This window comes from Psammomys obesus, unplaced genomic scaffold, assembly GCF_907164565.1.
Source record: "Psammomys obesus unplaced genomic scaffold, mPsaObe1.curated_primary_1811, whole genome shotgun sequence".
Classification (NCBI taxonomy): Eukaryota; Metazoa; Chordata; class Mammalia; order Rodentia; family Muridae; genus Psammomys; species Psammomys obesus.
The window spans coordinates 29,842,517-29,867,928 of NW_026596057.1; the positions used below are offsets into that span (position 1 = coordinate 29,842,517).

General features: G+C 38.7%; 1 protein-coding gene across 3 annotated transcripts in view; it reads right to left on the minus strand.

The window, feature by feature from the left end:
- Positions 1-22,174, minus strand: part of Kcnt2 (potassium sodium-activated channel subfamily T member 2) — a 377,298-nt gene extending 355,124 nt beyond the window's left edge. For all 3 annotated transcript variants that reach the window (XM_055624693.1, XM_055624692.1, XM_055624691.1), the window contains exon 1: positions 22,080-22,174. In XM_055624693.1, the coding sequence (XP_055480668.1) occupies positions 22,080-22,174 (95 nt within the window). The remainder of the gene's footprint in view (positions 1-22,079) is intronic.
- Between the last annotated feature and the right edge of the window lie 3,238 nt (positions 22,175-25,412).

Here is a 25,412-nt window from a genome sequence, read left to right on the forward strand (position 1 = left end):
CAGCAATGGAGGAGGGTTCCCTTTTCTCCACAACCTCTCCAGCATGTGCTATCACTTGAGTTTTTCATCTTGGCCATTCTGATGGGTGTAAGGTGAAATCTCAGGGTCGTTTTGATTTGCATTTCCCTAATGGCTAATGAGGTTGAGCATTTCTTTAAGTGTTTCTCTGCCATTCGATGTTCCTCTTTTGAGAATTCTCTGTTTAGCCCTGTTCCCCATTTTTTAAGTGGATTACTTGGTTTGTTGCTTTTCTGCTTCTTTAGTTCTTTATATATACTGGATATTAGCCCTCTGTCAGATAAAGGGTTGGTGAAGATTCTTTCCCAATCTGTAGGCTGTCTATTTGTTTTGATGACAGTGTCTTTTGCTTTACAGAAACTTTTCAGTTTCATGAGGTCCCATTTATTGATTGTTGCTCTTAGAGCCTGTGCTGTTGGTGTTCTGTTCAGGAAGTTGTCTCCTGTGCCAATGAGTTCTAGGCTGTTTCCCACTTTTTTTTCCAACTGATTTAGAGTATCTGATTTTATGTTGAGGTCCTTGATCCACTTGGACTTTAGTTTTGTGCAGGGTGATAAATATGGATCTATTTTCGGCAGCTTGGTTCTTAATTGTGAACCCTGAAAGCTACAGTATCAACATGCCTATTGGTGCAATCGGAACACGTGTCCTACAGGTGACAAGTAGATTTTGACTGTTTTTAACTCATTTCATAAGAGGAAACACATTCCTGACATAATTACTGGAACAAAGACAAAGACCCGTGCCTTGACAGATCACAGGCCCTAGGGCATAATCCACTATTAGTCTGCAAATGGATACAGGATTAAACTGACTTGTTAAAAGCACAAGTTAGTGCATATCTCAGGACTCATCAAAGTTGCTGCTTTTTGTAAGAAATGGAAATCAACAGAGACCCACAACTGGTCAAAATACACAGGTTGAATGACTTCAAAGTGCTTAGCCCCAAATGTGACATCTAGATAATACCTCGTTCTCCCAAGGTTCAGCGATCATTATAGAGGATGAGACATAATGACACAAGAGCCAGAGGTTCTTGACAATTTACAATTTTCTAGACACAATAGGTCAACGCAAACCACTGAAAGCAAGTTCAAGCCGGAAGAAATTTCATGAGAACAAACTTCTACCCCTAGCTCATAAATAGTTATTTAGCAGCAATTATAACCCCAGTACCAAAGTACTTTTCAAAAATTACATTTTATCTCTATTGAAATGAAATCACTAATTCCAGTTTGTAGATAGGGTACTGACAACCCAAGAGATGAAACAACTGGCCTGTGCTGCACAGCTACCAAATGCTGAAGCAGGAACACAAATCAGCAGTAACAGCTGGTTAAAAGATTGCGCCATGACAGCTCTACATTAAAAGCATTTCAAACGTGTTTGACCTTTTTCTTCTAATTATTTAATTGCCTGCCATAATGCCACAAACCAACAACTATCATCATCTATTAACATTCTGTATCATCATTCAGGTAGCTAAGTGTCATGTTTTGATTTCAGAGTCCCAATTTAGCTGGATGCTTATATGACTTAACTTTGCAGGTTTCAATTATAATAAATTATGCAGATGTATTTATATAACTATCTGTTGTAGAATTTTCACTTTTTTAATTTTAACCTTCTTTATAATGAAAGATAAGAGGTGTCATGAATGACCCACAGATATATAATTCCAGCCCTTTAATATGTACTTTTACACTTTGTAAACACCATACTTCTTTTATTTTCAGGTACAAGATGAAAACATAAAATAAAGACCCAGTACAAAGGTAAAAGCTGGAAGTACCAGCTTCTCTGTACTGACATGCTTCAATACTCACAAACACCTAACTTACTTCAGAGAAAAATGGATTTTGATTTTCAAAAACACTGGAACTCTACAGCTCAATGCCTGTTTGGCTCACCCTTGACAAAACAGTGTAGAAACTTACCGTCATCGTAATCAGCATAATCAATGCTTTGAGAAGCTTGCACATCAGCTGTGAGAGAGTGAGAAGGGCACTCTTCGTTTTATTAATCTAAACTTCCATTTCAAGAGAGAGTGACTTTAAGAGCTATGAATTTTTCAGTCTACATTTTGCACGCTATTTGAGCATGATATTTGAAGTGCTTTAATGAAATGTGATACTCTCTAGTACTTGAAAGAAGATTAATTGTGCGCGCACACACATAGAAAACAAACAAATGAAGCAAAAATTATTGCTCCCAAGGGTAGTACCCAAAAAAGTTATTACTTATTTGAGTAATGAAAATCTGTATGTTGCTTATTCACCTTATTAGCTTTTCTTTGTTTATTTTTTTAACTTTTTAAAAATTTATATTTTTATAGATTACATTTATTCACTTTGTATCCCAGCTGTAGCCCCCTCCCTCAGCTCCTCCCAGTTCTACCCTTCATCCATCATCAACTCTCATGCCCCTCCCCAAGTTCACTGATAGGGGAGGTCCTCCTCCTCTTCCCTCTGATCTTACCCTATCATGTCTCATCGATAGGACTGGCTGCATTGTTTTCCTCTGTGGCTTGGTAAGGCCGCTCCCACCTCAGGGGAGGTGATCAAAGAGCCAGCCACTGAGTTCATGTCAGAGACAGTTCCTGTTCCCATTATTAGGGTACCCACTTGGACACTGAGCTGCCATGTGCTATCTCTGTGCAGGGTTCTAGGGGTTCTAGGTTATCTCCATGCATGGTCCTTGTTTGGAGTATCAGTCTCAGAAAAGACTCCTGTGCCCAGAATTTTTTGGTCTGTTGCTCTCCTTGTGGAGCTCCTGTCCCCTCCAGGTCTTCCTATTTCCCCCTTCTTTCATAAAATTCCCTGCACTCTGCCCAAAGTTTGCCTATGAGTCTCAGCATCCCCTTCAACTTGCTGGGTAAAGTCTTTCAACAGCCCTCTGTGGTGGGCTCCTGTTCCTATTTCCTGTTTTCTCTCTTGGCCAATGTCTGTTCCCATTGCCTTTCTGCATGAGGACTGATCATCTTACCCAGGGTCCTCCTCCTTGCTTAGCTTCTTTAGGTGTACAGATTTTAGTATGTTTATCCCTTATTAACTTTTTTAGAGGGCAATGTTCATGTGTGATTTGTTTCCTTCATTTATTCAAAAAACATAAAGCCAACTTTTGCTAGCACAAGATCACTGGCTTATTGAGGATCTTGTTAAGATTTTTAAGGAAGAGGCTTTTTATTGTCACTGCTAACACATGCACTATATCAATTTTTATGTTCTCCTGCTCATTTGCTCCTGTTTTGCCAGTGATAAAAATGCACAAATGTATAAAACTATACATGGAAACATGAAAAGAACAATATGATGCTCCCCAATCAGCCCTGCTGGAACTTACATATTGAAATTCTCTAGACGCTGGATAATTATGGAAACCAGTTAACTTAAGCAAGTAAGAACATATGAAATACCTATTCTAAATATCAACATTAAAAATATTTCTTGCTCTCCATAAAGTAGCATGCATTAGAAGCTACCAAACACACTTATATTTCTATCTAGTAACATGGTAATTTGGCATTTACGATTTTTTTTTTTTTTAGAATACTCGTCAATCAGACCCCAGAGATACAGGTTTAAAAGCAAGAGTGTAAAGTAACAGCATAAGAGTGATATCTACCAATGACAATAAACTGTGATTAAATAAATACAGAACTGCATTATTTCACTATTAAAAACAATCTTTTGCAAAAAGTAGAGTGTTCATGGCAAAGTAAAATACATCACAACCTGTCTCAAAAACATGTATTATAATATTCATGGTCTAGAAATACTGGGATATTTTTATTACAGTTTATTCACTTTGTATCCCAGCTGTAGCTCGCTCCCTCCTCCCCTCCCAATTCCACCCTCCCTCTCTCTTCTCCACCCATGCCCCTCCCCCAGTCCACTGATAGCAGAGGTCTTTTTCCCCTTCCTTCTGATCCTAGTCTATCAGGTCTCATCAGGAGTGGCTGCACTGTCTTCCTCTGTGGCCTGGTAAGGCTGCTCCAACCTCAGGGGGAGGTGATCAAAGAGCAGGGCAATCAGTTCATGTCAGAGACAGTCCCTGTTCCCATTACTATGGAGACTGAACTGTCATCGGCTATGCCTGTGCAGGGGTTCTAGGTTGTCTCCATGAAATAAAAATTAAAAAATAAGAGGAATCACAGAGTGGTTGCCCACACTCAGGCATGTATATACCTAAAGAAGCTAAATAACAAGGAAGACCCTAGGGTAAATGCTCAATCCTCATTCAGAAGGACAAACACGATAGACATTGGAAGCAGGAGAAGACAGGAAACAGAATAGAAGCCTACCACAGATGGCCTCTGAAAAACTCTACTGGTATCGAAGCAGAGGTTGACACTCATAGCCAAACTTTGGCGGAGTACAGGTGTCTAATGAAAGAAGGAGAAGATAAAAAGACCTGGAGGGGACAGGAGCTCTGAAACAAGACCAACAGAGAAAAAACAAACTGAGCCTTGGGCCCTGCAGAGACTGACACCCCCAATCAAGGACAATGCTTGGAGAGACCATAAAACCCAGGCTCAAATGTAGCCCATAGACTCAGTATCAAAGTGGGGTCCCTAATAAGCAGAGCAGAAGCCTTCTCTGGCATGAACTCAGTGACTGGCTCTTTGATCACCTCCCTCTGGGGGTGCAGCCTTGTCAGGCCACAGAGGAAGACAATGCAGCCAGTTCTGATGAGTTAGGATCAAATAGAAGGGAAGGAGGATCTCCTCTATCAGTGGACTAGGGGAGGCGTATAGAGAAGAGGAGGAAGGGAGGTGGGATTGGGAGGGAATGAGGGAAGGGGCCACAGCTAGGATACAGATTGAATAAATTGTAATAAATTATAATAATAAATACAAGTTTTAAAAAGAGCAAAAAAAAAAAAAGAAATACTAGGATGAAGTCAAAGTCTTATTAGAATAAAAGATAAAACTAGATGCTTTATTGGCAAATGAATGTTTTATTAAACTTAACTATAATATTTTATCTGACTCATTTCTGTTCTAAAAGTATCTTTGGGATACCCACTAGCCAAAAACCAATCCCCTGAAACAAGCACTATCACAGCTATTGTAAGTGTCTCTCTTACATAAATAAAATAACACGGTTATGTATGTTTATAATAGTGTTGCTCATCAGCATATGGTATTAGGCACCCTTCATCTCTTGGGTTTATCTTTATGTCTTGACGAAACCTAACTGTCCCTCCTATTCACTATGTTAGCTATTGCACCCATGCCCTGTCATTCTATTTTATTTTAAAAAATTAAAAACAACTCTTTATCTTGGAGGAATGAACTTCCACATGTTATAAGAATTAGCTAATTATGTTTCTACAAACATTCCTAAAGCTATCATCAAAAAGCAAAATGACTGAATTTTCCTCTTCATTTTGTCATTCCAATACCAGAAAAAGAAATGCAATTATTGGTGGCTTTAAAATATTGAGGACGTTTAAATTTTGGGTCATCCCTGAAGGGTTAAAGTATTGAAAGGAATGAAGACACATGTACTATGATCACCCACATTTCTATTGGGTTATGGGTCTTCACCTTATCAACTATAAAAAGACAGAAAAAATGCACTGTAAAAATCCCACATGTACCATAAGTGATCAACAGATGCCTGGTACTCACAGACAATATCATGATTATTAATATGCATAAGCAATTTTATTTGTCAGATGATTTGTCAAGAAAGGGACATACTATCAGAATTCCTGGAGTGAGAACAGGTGTCAGATGACAGCCCTGGACACCCTCTTCCTCCTTCAGATCCCCAAGAACAAAACAACCCTCAAGCTCTGCCTCTTTCTAAAGAATTTAGGACACCTGGTCCAGGTGAAAAACACCTGTACTTTGTGTGAGTTCAGTGTTTGCTTCATCCCTCAAAATTCTAGTGGTTGCTGTACTTTAAATACTGTAGGCAAATCACTCTTGTTTCTAAGTTGAAATTTTCAGGTCACTTGGCTGAAATGAAGACCTTAGCCAGTTGTAGTTTATGAGCTCATTGTACTTCATCCCAACACCAAAAGTCCAAAGCACCCCTCAAATCTCAGTGGTAATGGGATTTAACAAAGAAAACATTAGATGCAAAGCCTGTTGACACATACTGGTAATCCTGACTCTCAAAAGGCTGAAGCCTGAAGATCTAACAACAGCCTGGGCTATAGAACACAATCTTGTGAAAAATGAACAAACAAAAAGCTCTGATTTTCAAGGCTGAATCAAAATACCATATCACAGGTGAAAGGTTAAGTGCTTACTTACCCTTTCCAAAGGGACTTGGTAAAAGAAGGTGCAGTGTTGGTTATGTTGTACATTCTCTGAAAAAATTTGAGAATATTCTTTTCCCTTGAACCATTTAGTTTGTCAAACAAAAGTTAGCTTACCTAAAGAAATTGTAACGTCCTGAGAAAGCTGCTCATATAAATAAAGGAAAACAATCAAAAGGCTAAAGTTTGACTCAGAGTTACAATGTGAGTTTTTCAATAACCATATTCTCTGGCGTATCTCCTCTCTGTAGAGCACACAAGCTTTCTCCCATAAACCAACCCCAAAAGTAATTCACACTTCTCAAAGCCATCAAATTCTTCAGAGACTCTAAATTCACCTCACTCCCAGAGAATTCTCAGTCCCAAAGATGCTCTTAGAATCTGCAACAAACTCCCTGCTTTAAGGTTTGGGCAGATATCAAATATCTTACAGAATTCTAGAGAGTAAACATGAAACTGAGTCTACTGGGATACATCAGGCTGAACATTTCTCTCCTTTATGAAGGAGTTAACACAGGAGTGCTTCCATTTCATGCCTCTAGCCACTATTGTTGTTGAGCATTTCTGGATCATAAACCAGTCAAGGAATAAAGGAAACAAGAACCAGGAAATAGGCCAGCGTGGCAAAGGGTGGACTCCAAAGTCAACCTGAAGCAACAGGATTTGGCCATAAACTTATAAATGACTTATTCCTAAGAATAGAAATTGAGGCTGTAGAGACACATGAATGCACATACATCAGAGAAGTTCAAGCTCTGAAAGTACTAGACATGCCAGACCCATGAAATGGTGTCACTCTCCTACCTGGAAACCATAAAGTGATTGACACCTACCAGTTCAGTGGCAAAGGCCACATAATGATGGCCTGTTGTCTGATCTCAAGAGTGGATGTCAAAGACTCTCAGATAGAGAGCCCTTATCTCACTGGGGCTCCAGCTCATCTCATGCCTGATGCTAATACAGCCTATACCGCTGGCCCTGAGTATCCATCCACTTGCTCGATTATCTATCCCTGAACCTACTTTTCCTGCTCTGGACATAGCTCTGACCCTTTGTCTGAGCAGCTGACTGCATCTTCCCTCTCTACTGTGACTGTCCCATGACATTATCTTTATAGCAATTGCTTCTCTCCTGCTGCTGGTTTATTCACGACCTTCTCAACACAGGATTTATTGCATTTCTATCAACCTCCTTTTAAAGCCTCTTCAACCCAGCTGTAGTCTCTTCCACTTACATTCATTTTGCAACAACACATATGTAGGGAGATGGCCAGATAGATAAATTGGTTGATTGATTGATGAAGATTTACTGTGTGGTATGTGTTATGAGAGTTAATATTAATTATTAAGATAGAAACAAAATAACATGCATTAACGTCAAATTGATTATCATGATAGAAAGGATTATCTTCCTCTAAAACCAACTCACCCTGTGAATTTACTGTAGTTCAATAAATCCTAACACTGAAAACATAGAGAAATTGCTTCTCTATTTCTAGCACGGCATGCTCATGACTATTTTAATTATTAAGGTTGCCTGAACTGAATTAACTATAGCTTACAAAAGAATAAAAAATAATTTGATATTTATGAAAAGCATTTAGACTCTATTTAGTTAAACTTTAGCTTTACATAGTAAAGTGCCATGTGATTACTCTAATAACCTATCCACTGTGTGACTAATGCAATATATATAACTTAAATTCAATATATATACTGAATTTACATGTTCTCATACATATATAATATTCCCATATATCATATATGTGTTTTCTATGTGCAATGTGCATGCATCATACACTTACTGTCTCTGTGTTAGCCCCAGAATGTGACCAGACTTTCTACTCCTATACAGTAAAGTATTCAATAATTACCTGCTTATATTTTCTGAGATAAGAGCCTAAGAATATCTCATGCTTCTAAAGACATTTGCTTCAGTAATTTTAAAAATACATGCTAATAATGCTTGTTATTAGTTTGTTATTAGTCATCATGATGGTATTATTTAACCTGCTATCATAATCAATAAAGACACAGACACCAGCTAGATTTTGGATTTGCCTTATTTTACCTTGGACTGGGCAAATAATTTCACTTACGCTATTTTATTATCTTCAGCCCCCATCACACGCCATTTGCTTTACCCATTTCCATCCAGACTATTTTCCATCCATAATCCCAAAATACTTGCTCATATTTTTCACCTGGCCATTCCTTTCCATGACATTCTCCCATCCCACGTGGTTCTTTTTCCATCGCATGGCAATTCTGCTTTTCTTCTTTTTTTTCCAGATCCTCTTCCTTACCGTGATCTTCTCCTGTCCCACAAAGCCCCACTAGCCTTGGCTACACCTATGCCATCCACCTTGCCCAGGTGTGTGGGCATTTTATTGGACAAAGACAGAGAAGCAAGATTTCCAACATCATTTGAGGTACTTGAGTGTCTGCTTGTTAAAAAAAAAAAAAAAGAACAAGCAGACCTCAGGGAGAAAAGCAATTAACATTAGAATAGGTAGCAACAGGCCAACCCCTAAAAGAGATTAATTTAGAAGACATGATTTTCCTTCTTGCTTGTTCAGTTGAAAAAACTTAGTCAATACTGAAAATGAGTTAGGGAGTCAGAACTGTACATCAATTAGCCAGGAACATTTCCCTCTATAGCTTACAATATAAGAGTGCTAACAAATGTCACTGGATGAACACAGAAAACACAGAAACAGGTTGCTCCTCCTCTTGTTTCCTCTCATCCCACGCCTACAGCCTATCCCTCTCCACTCTCAAGTCTCACCACCAGCAAAGTCTCTTACTGGATAGTTTTTCCTCTTTGGCTTTTCACTACGATTGTCATCTCACTTCAGTCCACTACGTTCACTGGTGGAGCATGCTCATTTTTCTTGCAAACCTTCCTTTCACAAACTTTAGGAATATTCTACTACTATTACTGCTTTAATCATGCCATCCTCTTATTCAAGATCTTCTGCCAATTCTTCTGTGGAGGACAAAAACTCACACTCTTTCACTTGTCAATTTTCTCACAATATTCCCCTAAGATACAGAATTCATCTTCACGTATACCGTGGTTTACAGTTTAGCACTGTTAGTATTTAGGAATCTGCTTCTGGGTTGCCTAGCAACCTATTACGTCATCCTGTGTCACGGCCAGGTGGCCACACCTGGAAGGCGTGGTTACCTTGCCTCTTAAAGGGAACAACCCAACATGTGGTCTCTCTCTTGCCTTCTCTTCTCTCTTGGCCTCTTGCTCCTCTTGCCCCTCTTACCTCTCCTCTTTCTCTGTCAGGGCGCCGCTTTTTCTTCTTCCCATCATGTCCCATTCTCCCTTCTCTCTCTCTCTTCATCTCCATGTAATAAACCTCTTTCATATAAAATCTGTTGTGTGCCTAATAGTCATTGTTTAATTTGCCCCCAACAAGCACACTTTCAGAGTTTTGTCCTAGAACACACCCTGAAAAGGATCCACCCATTACAGCTGTGGGCTAAATCAATATATAAACTTTAATACGTAAATATTAATTTACTCTTGGAATACTCTTTCAAAGAAAAATTTTTGCATCACTACTATCAGGTCATCATGCATAGTACATCCCAGTTTATGTGACACCTTCTTTGTTCATCTTGGCTCCCTAAGTGTGAGATCACATCCTTCAAGTCCATCTCAGTAGGTGCCACACCTCACATTATAGTAGAATTAAGTTCATTTTGAGCACAGTTTAGTGGGCACAGGGGAACTTCCTTTTGTCTTCTTCATACATATTTACTACAAAGAAGATACTTTTAAAACACCATGAAAAGACTAGAATGAGCACTTTCAGATTAGTTTCATTCCTCCTCTTTTCGTGGAGAAATTTAATTGTAGACTCCTAGGAGTGACTGTTTTCTGGCTGTCTTCTGTGTGGTAGAGAAGTTGCAAGTGCAAAGAGACACAAGAAGCTTCTTTCTGATAGTGAAAGAGATGGCCATGCTTGAGCCAAGTGGTACAACATGTGGCACAAACAGGAAAGGCTGAACTTGGTACTTAGAACGAGAACTGAAACGCATGAGTCACTTTCTGTTTATAAGAGTAAGCACCTCTGTGCACCCCAGCCTTGCCGTGAACTTGTGACCTTCCTCTCTAAATCTCCTGAATGTTGGGGTAGAAGCCGTGTACCACCAGGAATATATGGTCTAAGATTATGTGCATTTTCTCCAAGGACTTGAGATGTCTGTCTTTTTTTTTCCTCTAAGATAATCTCTATCCCTGCTAACAACACACAGCTAAACAGACCCTTAAACTGTTACAAGCACTGTTTCTCAATTAGAAATAAAAGATAGCTTTGAGACTTGGAGCACAAAAAGTGTACCTTTCTGTTTATCCCAAGCAAGTATTACAACCTCTGCATAGCATCATGTGAAAGGGCTGATGGTTGACTCCACCTCCACAGTCCCTTGGACAAAGGCCCTGCCTGCCTGCTGATAAGCTCTCCATGTAAATTTCTGAATTCACTTTAGCAGTTATTTCAATTGTCACAGTATGAATTATGGACTGAAGCACATTCCACTTTGCTATTTCTGAAGGAAAGCTCCTCGTGAATATTAAACTGAGTGTTGGAAAGACATTTTTAAGTCAAATGATTTAAACTACATTACCTGGATTTAAAATGAGCATTAAAAGTACTTTATTTCTACAGGATGGGGAAAAAGAATACCTTGAATTCAAATGACCTTTTATTTCCATTATAATAATGTGTCTATGTGGTGCACACAGATATTCACAGCTGTGCCTTGGATTCCTTTATTTAGGTAAAAATCTTGCTAATATTATAAAATTGCAATCTCTGGTGCTTTCGGATAAGCCATTTTGTTAACTAGAGTAGAATTCAAAATGGATTGAAGGTATGGCATTTTCCCTAGAAAGCCATGAGTCTCACCAGTAAACCAGAAGCAAAACTGCAAAACAACATGCCCCGCAGAATACAATAACTCTCAAAATGTGGGGAATTGATTTCAAATATTTAATTAGTAAGTCTAGTTCTGCAGCCAGTTTGAAGTCAAAACACGAGGGAGAATGACATGAGCAGGGGATGTAAGATAAGCTGCAGCCATGCTACAACACAAAAACCTTGAGGCAGATCTCGGCCTGTGAGATGAGACATGGCTTCTGTGAAGAAGGGTGGTCGTGATAAAATTTGAAGAAGTATATGGGAAGAGAAGTTAAGGATTGAGCAGCACTGCATGCTGAAGGAATGTTTTGGTAATATAATAGGAATATAATAGGAAGCAGGAATATAACAGGTTTTAAAACATGAGTATTTTACAGTCTTGTTTGAGAAATGCAAATGCATACAGGGAATAAGGCGGGGGTTAGGCAATGAAGCTCAGTTGGGTGGAGTGCAGAAGGCAAGCTTAGAATGAAGAGGAACTCGGGCAAGCAGTGCAATGACGTTAATAACAAGCAGTGCTCAGACACGATCATGGTTGAGTAAGCTAAGAACTAAACAAGCTGTCAAAGTAACTAACACTACTGTAAAATTTTGAAATGGAAAGAACCAGAGTGATTGTATCCATACAGAATGGAGATAGAAGAACAAAAACATATGTTCTAGTTTTATGACTATCATAAATGAACAACCAAAAGATGATTAGAATAATTATGCAGTATATATATGTATATATATGTATATATATATATATATATATATATATATATCCTATATACTTACAAATGTGGGTACGTATACCTACACATTCAAATTATATGGGGTCTTATAAATAACTAAATTCCAAATGTGACCATGCTTTGTTATTTGTTTTCTTGCTTACATTATATAATATAATCATATTTACATAATGTGCCTGTGGTCTTATGCATATGTGCACATGGACCATGGTATATGTACTGAGATCAGAGGGCAACTTTTGGTCAGTTCTCTCCACTATGTTTATCCTGGGGCTCAAACCCAGGTCATCAAGCTTAGTGAAAAGCACTTTTACCTGTGAGCCATCTTACCAGTCCTTGACCATGTCTTAATATACTATTAAAGTGTATAAAATTTACTATGGGAATTTGAGAACAAAGGATATAAATACATGCATAACTTTAAGTGGACGGTTCTTTCTATGCACAAAAGTGATTGGCAGTGCAGATGCTGGAGGCATCTTAGAAAATTTACTGTTCTTTTATGAAGGGAGAATAAGGAGCAATGTCCCAAAAGAGCTTTTGTGTTTAAATGGGAACACCAGGGAAAACTGGATTTCTCCTGAAGTAGTTAATGTCTCATCCTGTAAGGATGATGATCGTGACTAACTTTGTGACCCATCACCTATTTTAAAAAACAAATGGGATTCATATGGTGCTTTAGTGCCGCTGCACCCAACCAAACCTGGTCCATATTCATTATGCTATGTTTTCTATGTATTTAATGCTGCTGCATCTATTTCTAGAAACCGCTGCCAATCTATGGAATAGGTGAAGCATATTAATAGATCAGTCTTAGTACTAAGTTCCTAATCAAGCAATCACACATGCTCACAATTAAGCCCCAGCAGATCCCTGCAAGATTATTTTTCATCATCACAAAGGCACTGGTTAGAAAAATGAATTCTACTAGAGTGCAAATACTTCAAGGAACAGAACATGAAGAGGAAAACCTTGAAAGTTTAACGGATAAGCACAATACTCTCGAAGTAAAACAATCACTGGAGATTAAACAAAACAGCAAAGAGGAAACCCTTGCCAAAACTTCAGAAGCAAACACATGAGTTTCAGAAAGTTAAATGCATAATATTAAATAATAATTTTTTTATTCCCCTATGCTCAGAATTATTTTGCTCTTTCATTTCTTTTTTTTTTTCATGTTACCCATTGTGGTATTATAATCTTTATTTTCTTCTTGTGTGAAAAATTACTTTTATCATATTTCAAATAATGATAAATCAATCAATAAATAAATAGACACAAAGCTTCATTTCAGTTGTTTTTCTAATTTCAGTATTCATTCTCTAGACTGTCAAACACACAGTGCACTGGCTGCAAATACATATGTATATATACACAAAAATACATGTATGTTCTCCTAGAAAGTGGGACCAACTTCCGAAAACCCTGAACTTCTGGAGCTGATCGTTGTGATAGTGATGATGAGAATGCAAAGCTTCGGAAATGTCTACATCTTGAAAAGTCTTCATATTGATTTCACATTTCATTTGTTCTGCTGTTTAAAGAACATTAAGCCGTACTTCTGCTATGTTATGAGCATATTTTTATGCATCATAATGAGATTCTGATTCTCGTCCTGTACCCTGAAACAACATATGTATTTCTGTAGCATCTGTGACTTACCTGTGAAATGAAAAATGGGACAAAATTCCTCTCAATTTGTATGAAGATTAATAATGTATTTAACATGATTGGAACGTTTGACAATACTCTAAGCTGCTTGAAAATGTTCACATTCTTGTGGCAAATACTAATTTAAGTATTAAATTTTTTCTTTGTATAGTTTGTATTTTCAGGAGAAATGGGTGAAATAGTACATGAATTCATTTGTGAGGAGATAGCCAAGGTACAAAATGTTTTAAAAAAAAAATCTCATCTATAATTTGCCAATGTAATTACCACAAAGCATGGCCATGGCTGAATTCATTAACATCACTCTTCAGTGGTACCTGTGCAGCTGACTTGATCATCCTCTCTGATTCCTAGGGGAGTGGGTGGTATTTCCATTTTTGATGGGCTTGAGACAGCAGGTTGTCCATTATTAAAACATACAGCTGGCCCCTGTTGTTAATAACTGGTTGTTTGCAATATATGGACAACCTAATAGTTTTTCCCCAGGGAGTTAAGCAAGGTTGAAATGTGTTAATCTGCTTTTATCCCTACTTACAGTGATTTATAAGATGGGTTAAGCATGCCCTTGTAATAAGTCTTTCATTATGATTGTAAGTCCCATGTAAGAAAACCAAGAACAAGCAGGCCTTTATTTCCCAGCTTCCTGACTCTTTTTCTCCCTTTGGGCTTTGAATGCACAATCCCTTTCTTAAACATGCCTACATCCTGGGGAAAGTGGAAAGCAAGTCAACTGGGAGTTAATGGGACCGACACACCAAGGAAACTGATGCTGGCTTTAAAGCAGGGACATGTTTGCGAAAGTGCTCAGTGGAAAAGCAGTTAGGAAGAGAGGTCACACTGACTCTGAACAGGAAATAGATCAAGAGTTGCTGTTCTGCTGCTTGCCATTGTCCTTGGAGACAAGCTAAGCTTGACAGCTGGTTTCTGTTTCTGCTTTCTTCTATTTGTCAAAAAGATAAAGATAAATAGGATCAATTCAACATCCAATTCAAAATTAAGGAAAAATACATGTTTGGTTTCCCTTTCCTACTGACCATCCTTTGCCCCCACTCCCAAAACATTCTCAGTACTTTCCTTTTTTAATTTTAATTTTTTATTAATTACACTTTATTCACTTTGTATCCCCCCATAAACCCCTCCCACCTCCCCTCCTAACCCCACCTTTTCTCCCCCTTCTTCACGAATGCCCCTCCCCAAGTCCACTGATAGGGGAGGTCCCCCTCCAATAAATGGGACCTCAGTACTTTCTTTTAGAGAACTGGGGCTTGCCTAGTTTTAACCTCTTCACCTCTAACTCTCAAACCATCTGCCTTACCCAGTCAAAAAGACAAAATACCACTAGTGCACTACCTGATTTACTTTAAATGAATTTTCTTTTGCCATGCATGTGAAGGGATCTATTTGTTCCTTCATTTAAGTTATTGCATACCAAGGAGTCTCTTCAAAAAACTGTTTGTTCAAGCTGTCCCCATTTCGGGGTAGTCAAAGGGAGATTTCTAATCTGCTCCATGGTCTGTTTCTGTCTAACCAGATTCAGAGAACCCAACATCATTCTGGTGTTCTATTTTGGTATTTGTCCCCAGCAGAGCGAGAGTATCCATCAGCTTCCAGCATGCCCATCCCACTTTTCTACACTAGATTCATGGAATCAAATGTGTCCTAGCTCCCATCTTCCAATACCAAGAAGCTGTGAGAAATCATGATGCTAAGTGCCAGTGAACAAACAGGATGTGAGTGCACTTCGACATCCAAAGAAGCATAGTCTTCGTTCATTAGCGCACAGATGCTTTAAAAACAGGAAAAACATAACAGAATACAAGTAGAAAAGTTATCAATATCAATAATTTTTTTTAGGCAATAAAAGTTAATAAGGCAGTTTGGATGATGAGGTAAAACATCATTCTGAATGTAAAATTCTTGGTTCCTTTCAAAGTAGACTCAATTACAGCTAATTATTTATTACTATATATTCATTTCAAATATTTATATGGATTCATTTCTGAAAGATTATTTAAGATTTATTTTACTGTAAGAATAAAGTACATACACATGAATACATCTTTTATATATGTTTGTGGATAATTTTACAATGTCGACCACTACTACTTGTACCAGTAAAAATTTTGAACCCAGTGTATCCATCTCTATTTTATCCAAACAGCACAATAGACACATATGAGACTTCAAGTCTGACTTGACTGAAGTTTTTTCAGTGTTCCAACCCACCCTCATCTCCTTCAGCCATTTTCAATAGGCTCAAATAAAAAGTCTATGTAAATAATAGTTCATACTTCCCTGCTCAGATCTATCTCCAGAACACTGGGTCCTCAGTCAACTGCCCCTGTCTTTCTTCAATTCCTGAAAAATCCCTTGTTCTCTCCTCAGATACATTGAAATTTCAGTTTCCTGTGCCACTTATTAACTCATATCTTCAGTCCTTAATCTCAGAGTAAATGTGTTTAAAGCCTTCCCCACATACTTTGTCATGTACTACATAAAACAACATAGTCCAATCCCACATTCTCAGAGCACCTCTCTACCTACCACAATGAGGTTTAAAACTATTATGACAAGAAGAACTTTATCAATTATAACAATTTTCTGACCCATTAAATTCTGCCACACTAGATTACAAAGGAACATAAAAGATGAATTTTCTCATATTTCATTTTTATTCCAAGATATATAATATGTTCTTTCTTTGGTAATATGGCTGATGCTAATGTCCATTTTACTTTCAAAAAGAAGTTGAGAAGATAACTATACTTTACTGTTATCAAAAGAGGAACCATTCCACTAATTCACGCTGTTAGTGTTTATTTCTTTATTCAAACTGCAACTTAAACCATTATGGACCTTACAAACTGAGTATACCAGTTTATTGGAGAGCAGAGGTAGAAGGAAGAGAACAAAGTGGAAGCTAGCCTGGGCTACATTGTGCATTCCAGTACAACCCAGTCTTCAGAGGACAGAGACCTACTTTACAGAAAGCAAAAAAGTAGGCAAGCAAAAGGAAGGAAGGAAGGAAGGAAGGAAGGAAGGAAGGAAGGAAGGAAGGAAGGAGAGAGGGAGGGAAAATGGAAAGAAATAGAAAAAGAAGGAAGGGAAGGGATGAAAGTTAATTATATTCTTTTATGTCCCACAAAATATTCCATGTTCAAAAAATAAAAATAAAAAAATATCCCGTGTTCAGTCACAAGTTGTCAGAAAGTAAAAGTTGTCTTTGTTGATTACTCACAGAAAGCATCAATTTTTAAAAATCTTAATGAAGGATAGTAAATATTGCTTAGAAAAGTCAAGACTAACAATTTCAGGCTGTAAATGAATAAAGCAACTAGCTAAATAAGCTTCTTTAAAAGTACTTTTTTACTTCATTTTCTAAAGGAAACTTAGGCATCCATGGAATATAAATTGGTAAACATAAACACACTATTTTTAAAAAGATAGAAAAATGATGCATTGATTTCTAAAAAGATTCTTATAAACAAGAATATAAATAGAAACAGCTGCAAATGGATGCAGAGCATTTACTACAAACATCAGAAAAAGAGAACTGTAATCTAGCAATTGGTACTTATGAGTATGTATGTTACTATTTTACTTCTTGTTTGCTTTGATAAGCGGAGGACAAAGCTGTATTTAGCCTTCATTTGTGTTGTGTGCTTTTCATATTCTCTACAAACCTGTTGTTTTTTCATGTATTTATTTAGTCTTGGTGGAGGTGGAAGCAAGGTGGAAGGGTGTATGAACACACCTAGACATCGGAAGACAGATTGCAAGAACCAGTTCTCTACTTCCATCACGTGGGTCCTGGGATTGAACTCAAATCATCAGGCTTAAATTCACCAGGTTCTTCCTACCAACACATCTTGCTGGCCCTCAGAACTGTGTGGCAGGAGCTGAGATGTCACTACTTAGAAAGGAGGGAAGTACTTTAATAATTCTTTAGTTAGCTTAATCAAACAGATTTCCCTCACACTCACCTGAACATGTGTTTCATCCATTATCAAGCCTGAGGTGAACTGGGAGGTAACTACTCAGTGGAAGGTGCGATGCTTTCTATATGTGTCATAGCGTGTGTAGAAAAGAGCAGTGTTGTGTTCTGACTGCCCCAGGTCAACTAATACAAAAAACTCACATTAAAATTTCAGCATGAATCTGTCATAGGAAAAAATAAGCTACGTGTCTATACAACATCGTGGTCTTTGAATTCCTGCTAACACTCGAAATTCAAGAATATCAATGTGGTTTTTGTACCAATATCTACTTCAGCTTAGAATTCTTTTTGCCTTATTTATACTGTTTTTTTCTTGCAAGATGGAAGAAAATATGGATTTTTCTGGATTATATTTTCAACAATAAATGTTAAATCATTTTGTGGTATTACATATATCTATGCTTAATTGCACTATATAACTAAAACTAAAAAATGTCATTTTATTCACTTATTGGAACTTAGAATATCATTAAAACGTATTAAATAATCTGATTTAAACGTTTAAAGTTAATCTTATAATAAATTACCACTGTCTAAAATAATGCCATTTATTATGGAAGACAAATTAGTGACTTATACAAATATTCAAATGGCACTGTAAAACCCATTCTTCATATCTAATTGAATTATATGCAGTAATATATTTTGTGGTTAAATGCCTTAAATTTTCCAACTACTCCAGTATCAAGTCAATTTCTTTACCTATTTCATAGATATCTCTTAAGCTGTTTATTAACTGACTTGTCATCTTTTTTCCAATGCTTCTTGGGTTATAATCATCAGTAATTTGCTTGCTTTAATTTTAAATGTCACCTATACATCAAGAAGTATATACCTAAAATTACTGTAACTGAAATAACCACACTAACATTCGAAAATGAAAATGGTCTTAATTAAATAAGTGGCTTCAATTGAGACCTGTCTATTAGCAGTAATCCAAACTCTGACAATTTATTGACACCAAGTGCACTATTTTCTGAACTTTAAAATTTCATAATTCAAAATAAAAGATTAGAAAAGCCAGCATTAACTTTCTGGAAGTCTTTAAAACTTGAAACTTACCAGTATTTAACCGCAGGATAATGCTTTGAATCATTAGTGCTTTATAATTACAGAAACATTAAATGGAAAATAGAGGCGCTTAGCCTTCTATGAGTCTACATATTCCAGAGCGGCTTCCAAGTCAAGCCAGTCTCTGTAGGTGAGTTTGTGAAATCACAAATATTCTAAATACTACAGCAAAACTGCATTGAGGACCATAGTCCATTTCTACTAAGGTTGATATCTGCTTTAACTACAAACCAATAAAGAATATACTACCCACGTGCTTGTTTATTTTTTAAATTATTTTTATTAATTACAGTTTATTCATTTTGTATCCCAGCTGTAACCCCTTCCCTCACCTTCTTCCAATCCCATCCTCCCTCCCTCATCTCCTCCCCATATCCCTCCCCAAGTCCACTGATAGGAGAGGTCCTCCTCCCCTTCCCTCTGACCCTAACCTATCAGGTCTCATCAATTTTTTTCTAGAACAGAACAGAAACAAGCTTGTCAGTATTCTTGAGAAAATTCACCTCTTAGTATTCAATGACTACTTTCATACTAAAAAGTAAAGTTTCATGTTTCTCTGTAAATTTCTCCCAAACCTAACTTAGAGACCTGATGTACAGCAAGCATTCAAATACCAGTCGGATGGGGAGCTGGGCAATAAATACATTTAAAGAAACCATTTGAAACAGATTTCTGTGTTATAATCAGGATTTCAAAGACCTAAATATGTATTGTGTGCACAAAAGACATCCTCAAGGCAAAAGTTGGGTTCTCATTCAGCAACTCTCAAATTCATTTCAATGTCTCATACAACTAGTGCCATCAGCCATTCTCAGCTGAGGCTAACTCATGTTCTTCTCAGAAAAGAATACCACATGCAGATACGAAATGTTTCTATAAGATGACAGAGAACATGTATTCGCACACTTTAAATATTGCATATGCAATACTATGGATATTACCTGCATACTGCATTATGTTGTGCAGGGTAGGCTCAGGGCTACCTACAAAGAGGTAGCACAATATAAATTTTGGTGACCAAACTCTCCTAAGTGTGTGATACATAGTATACACTCTTTCAAGCCAGTTTTGATGGCTCATGAATGCAATCCCATGATGTGGAAAGCTGATTCAAGGAGAATTATGAACTTGAGGCCAGCCTAAACTATATCGTGAGTTTCAGACCACAAACATAAGCTACTTTTTGTATCCCAATAGGCTCATCAACATTTAATTTCTCTCTATGAACAACTTTCCAGGCATCTATCATATCTTTCACTTATTTTCACAAGCATGTCCTATTAAGATTTAGCTTAAAGTTCTTAAAGCAGGGGGAAAGGTAGAGATCGTCTGCTACCCTAGAGTTAGAAGTCTTCCATCAGTCATCTCTAGGATGTCAACCCAAACAGAGAAGATGGCCATCTTGATTCAGATTTTCCCATATCTGAATATGGGAAAACAAAAAATAAATAAATAAACATATGAACAAACAAAGAGGTTTATTTGGATGCTATGCTGACTATGATGACAGCATTTAGTAGGGTATAAAGTACGCAGTGTGAAAACAGTGACTACTGTGGACAACTGACATTTTATTGGATACAATCTAGTCAACATGTTCTAGATTATTCTCTCCAAAAAGAATGGCACTACCAAACATAAAACAACCCCTAGCTGGCTCACTGTCACTCGACCTACCTCTTCTCCACCTATGCCTAGGGTCCAGTGTACTCTTGGAATTACTGGACAGGGTGAAGAGATATTCGTAGAAGGATGTCTAAAGACTATGAACAGAGGCCTCATTGCATCTGTTGGTAGAGACAGTCTGCATACTACTACATGAAAGTGTTCCTTCCTCAAATCCTTGGGAATGGAAGCAACATATACAGCTGAATACATTAAGCTTTCAATTGCAAAAAAAAAAAAAAAAAAAAGGAACTTAAGCTCTTAACAAACAGAAATGACTTACTTACTCATATGAGTTTAATATCCTAAAACAGGAAAAAAAATAAGAGAAATAAAGACATACAACTGTGAATTATAGGTAGAAGAACCAGCATTTACTAAGAATCCAAACCATGCTAGGAGCCATGTTAGCACTGTCAACTCACTCACGCATTCAGTTAACTATTTGATTAACTCCAATTAATTCCAATCAATGCCTTCTTTTAGATGCATGGCAAATAACCCAAGATTTTGGTCTTAAAATGTATAAGCTATATGCAAGGTTTTGCCAAAGAAGACATTCTAAGGAAATGTCTTCAAAAAGCATCCATGCATATGTCATTAATTTACTAATGTGAGTCCAAGAAAGATGCCCATAAGTGAAATCCAAGACAGAATCCCCAGAGTATTAGAATATGAGTTAGTACTGGAAACTGAGAAGGTGAGGAAAAAGCAGGAGGCATATTACCCAGTGGTGAATGCAGAAGGGACTTTAGATTGGACCAATAATGGATCTTTTATCTAATTCAAATAGAACACTAATGCCAAACTGAAGTTCAGGGAATCATTTTTTCTGCATTGAGAGCTTAGTTATACGAACTTGAAAACAAGAAAATGTGACATGTGATATGTGAAATTACCGACAGTTCTAGAAAACAGTTCAATGAAACATAAAGTGTGGGGGGAAAAAAAAAACTAGCCAGAGCAGATCATCTTGTAAGTAATCTGCACAAAGCTTTAATGCCATTGATAAACACATAAGCACTGTGTTTCTAGCAAAACATATTTCAGCTTTGAAACTTATAATTTTGAAATATGGATTATTTAGGTTAAAAAGAATATACGAATCATGTTACCAGAACCCCTGTTTGGTTCTTGCTTCACTAACTACCTGTTACATATGTTAGTCAATTGCCCACCTGAACTCCAAATATTCAAGCAGCAGGAAATTCCCAGTGACAAGCAAACATCTAGCTGAGACAACACTGACGAGGAGTAAGAAAGTGGGTGCAGGAGATTTAAGTTTCTCCCGTGATTTTTCAACTGCTTGGATACATTTATGAAGTGTATTAACTACACCAGGGAAAATAGCGAGAAACATTTGACACTGAAACTGCGTGCCATTTGGATGCGATTGTACCTCTGCTCGCAGCCTCACACACAACCACAGGAACCCAGATAGACAAATAATATAGAATAAAATGCAACAAATGCATCCATCCATCCATCCATCCATCCATCCATCCATCCATCCATCCATCGCAAGAATGAGAAAGTGGAAAGAAAAAGAGTTCCTTGTCCACAGCAACTGCTCTACAGAGTCAAAATGGAGAGATGTGGAGTCCCTTTCACTCCCTCATTGCTGATCTCTCCTTCTTTCCATCTCCTCCACAGCCCTCCAGTCTTGCCCCCTTGGAGTAGTATCTGTGGAACACTGCACCATGCCACTCACCTGTCATCATTTTGCCAGCCTTGGTCCCCTAGCAGCAAATCCCGGAATCTGTACCTGGGAGGCAGTGGGGGCACTTCGCTCTCCAAATCAACCATCCTTCCTTAAGGAGTGGGCAACATCCAACAAGGGATGAAGGAGGGCAGCGAGGGGGAGCGAGCACTGTGGAGAGGGTGCTGTGCTGGGGAAGGTGGGAGAAAGGGCCGTGGTGGGGGGACCTGACGGGGGAGGGGTGGCTCGGCCGGAAGCTGAGGCTGGAAAGGGGGCCGGCTCCTCTTCCCCGAGGGTGTGATGGGGATGATGCAAACCGAGCCCAGGAGCAAAAGTCTGGCTGCGACTTGAACCAGCGCTGCCAAGGAACCGCCCCCAGGCTCGGCGCCGCCTCTGGTCCCTGGGACCAGGGGGGGAGGCGGGAATGCAAAAGTTACTTCACCGACAAAAAAAGAGAAAAATCGCGCGGTGCCTAGAAAGAGGACAAGTGGTGGGTGTGCGCGCCGCGTGATGGCTAGGCACTTTCCTGAAAGGCAGGAACAAGAGCCTCCCACTAGGGCATCCCCGACCGCAGCTTGCTAGCTGGGAGAGCAACCTCTGAGAGCTGGCGGCCGAAGGCGGGAGCAAAGGCGGTGGGCTCAGGCTCGCCCTGCACAGGTCTTCCCTAGCAGCTGCTGAAGGCCCAGCCAATGAGCCTCCCCCTCATTAACATAACTCAGTGACGGCATGAGGGTGCCTTGGGGACAACCAATGGGGGCGAGCTCATTTACTGATTCCGGAGCTCCAGACCCTTCCTGGGAAGATGGTGAAGGGTTCAAAGAAGGTTCCCAAGAGTCACCAGCACCCTGGCTATGGTGATCTCCTGCTTCGGTGGGAAATGGCCTGTCCCTAGACAGGGAATCCCCGCTCTCAGCCCAGGGAAAGCCCTTCTCCCCCCCCGGCAACCCCCTCCCCCCCCCCCCCCCCCCAGCCCCCCCCCCCCCGCCCCTTCTTCATTCTAAGAGAAAGGAAGGGTTTCCCTGGTCTGAGGAAAAATGCAGGGCACCCTTAGGCAGCAGCTGAAGAGAAATGTTTAAATGAGAGCAACCTGGAAGGAAGAAGAGCAGGACTCTACTGATTGACTGCTGGTGGGTGGGCTTCTACGTGCAGGTGTGCGCCTATAGGTCAGAGGAGGAAGAGAACTTAGGACCGCAACTTGCTCTTCAGTGGCTCCCTGGGCTTTACCCTACCTGTGGTTCTACTTGCACACATTGGTTTTTCCTTCAGGAAGGTATAAACAGAAACAGCCACAGCCCAAAAGCACCTCAGAAAACAAAGACACAAGCGCTGCCTCTGGCCCTTACTTAGGAATCTCAAAGTTTGTATGTAGGAACAAGATCAGAATGAAAATGGGGCCACATTGGAGGGAAGCACACCTCTCCTGGAGTCAAGAAACACAAGAAAATGAACCAGGCCTCTGCAGTCTGAAAGCGAAGGGGAAACAGGAAACAGTAAAATTAGGATCAGGTAAAATTGGTTTGGTTTGGTTTTGATTAGTTGGTTGATTGGTGGGTTGGTTGATTTTTTTTGTTTTTAAGTTGGCTTATCAAAATAGTAATTAGTTTGTTTTGATTAATTCTTAGTGGAGATCATTTAGCAGAGACTTCATAAAGAAAGAAATCAGCAGAACGGGTGCAAAAGCAGATGACTCAGTAGTAGCAAAGAGTTGAAGGGGCGCGGCTGTATGCTTGGCAGTAGCTTCCACTTCCGGCTGCTTCATCTAGACCTAGCCTATTAGCCATGCCAACTGTACATGTCCCGACTCTCCCAAGTGAGGAGAAGGTGTTGCTTCTTCCTTTGAACCATCCATACTTCATTTTGCTAGCGGTCTTTATAATTTTACCTCTTTGGCTAAGAGCCTTCAAAATTGCCAAATCTTGCCCTAGTGTTGACATGCTAACAAATGGCCTACCAGATTCAGAGTAAGTAATATTTTAAGTTAGAGCTGTGCTTCTTCTTTTGCACTTTTGTGGCAATCTTAGCTGAGATCTGAGCAATCAGATAAGAATACAGAATGGAACGGCTCTGTTACAAAAGAGTAAGTAAAGATCTGCTTGGTTCCTACAGTCACACACAGCCAGCTTTTATGGACACTCGTTGCTAGGAAGTTTCCTACTGTGCTGATTTTCTCTGTACCATAAAAATGTGATCAGAATGAAAAGCTCCCCATTCTCTAAATTTAGGGGAAAACCTTTAACGATAACTACATAAAAATATTATTCTGACATTCTTAACATACAGCTATCATGGTTATCAAAAGTTAAATTTATAATTGAGAGATCTTTTCCTCTATTTTTTTCACTTTTTTTGTGACAGACTTTTTCTTTTGTCTTTAATTTTGGCTTCTAGTTCTCTCACCTGCCTTTTACACGTCTATTCCTTTGTTTCCTATCATGTTGAGGCATTCCCTGCTGTTACAACCTATTTCCTGCTCCGGGATGTACCTTGGTCTCTCTCTCTCTCTCACTGTGTGCTTCCGGTCTCTTATCTCATCTATTGGATTTCTCTCTGTGGAAGGGGAAGCTTTAATTCCACTGCAGCATGAGATCCAATTGGGGGAAATAAATTTAAACTCAGTGCTACACAATATGCTCCTAAACTTTGCAATTCCAGCTAGTGTTTGTTGGGTCTCCTACACAGCTCCTAATGTGGATGAATAGGAGTAGAGGAGATTGTTCTCTCTCTCTCTCTCTCTCTCTCTCTCTCTCTCTCCCTCTCCCTCTCCCTCTCTCTCTCCATGCACTACACACATGCACAGAGACACACAACCCACTAGAGGAGTTAAGTCTCACACATGTGCAAACAGAAGAAGAGAGACTGGGCACATGCGCACACACACACACATAAGCAATAAAGGAGACTGGTAGCATGCATGCAACAGAGATTTGTCACACACAGCACATAAGCAACAGAGTAGACTGGTCACAAGCAGACCTGGCTAAAGATGTTCTAAACTATTGTGCTAATAAAGGTTATCAAAATAAATGTTAATGATTTCTTAGTTTTAAAAGTCTCAATTGTATTTTCTAAAAAAAAAAAAAAAAAAAAAAAAAAGTTGAAAACATTTTCTAATTTTTTGAAGGTTTTTTGAGTTTTGGTTTTTGTTTTTTTTTCTATCTTCTGATATCTTCTTCTACTTCTTTCTTCAGAGACTTGAAATTTTTTTCATACAAGTCTTTGACTTGCTTGGTTGATTGGTTGGTTGTTTGGCTAAGATCAAAAACTCAAGTAACAACACATGCTGGAGAGGTTGTGGAGAAAGGGGAACCCTCCTCCATTGCTGGTAGGAATGCAAACTTGTACAAC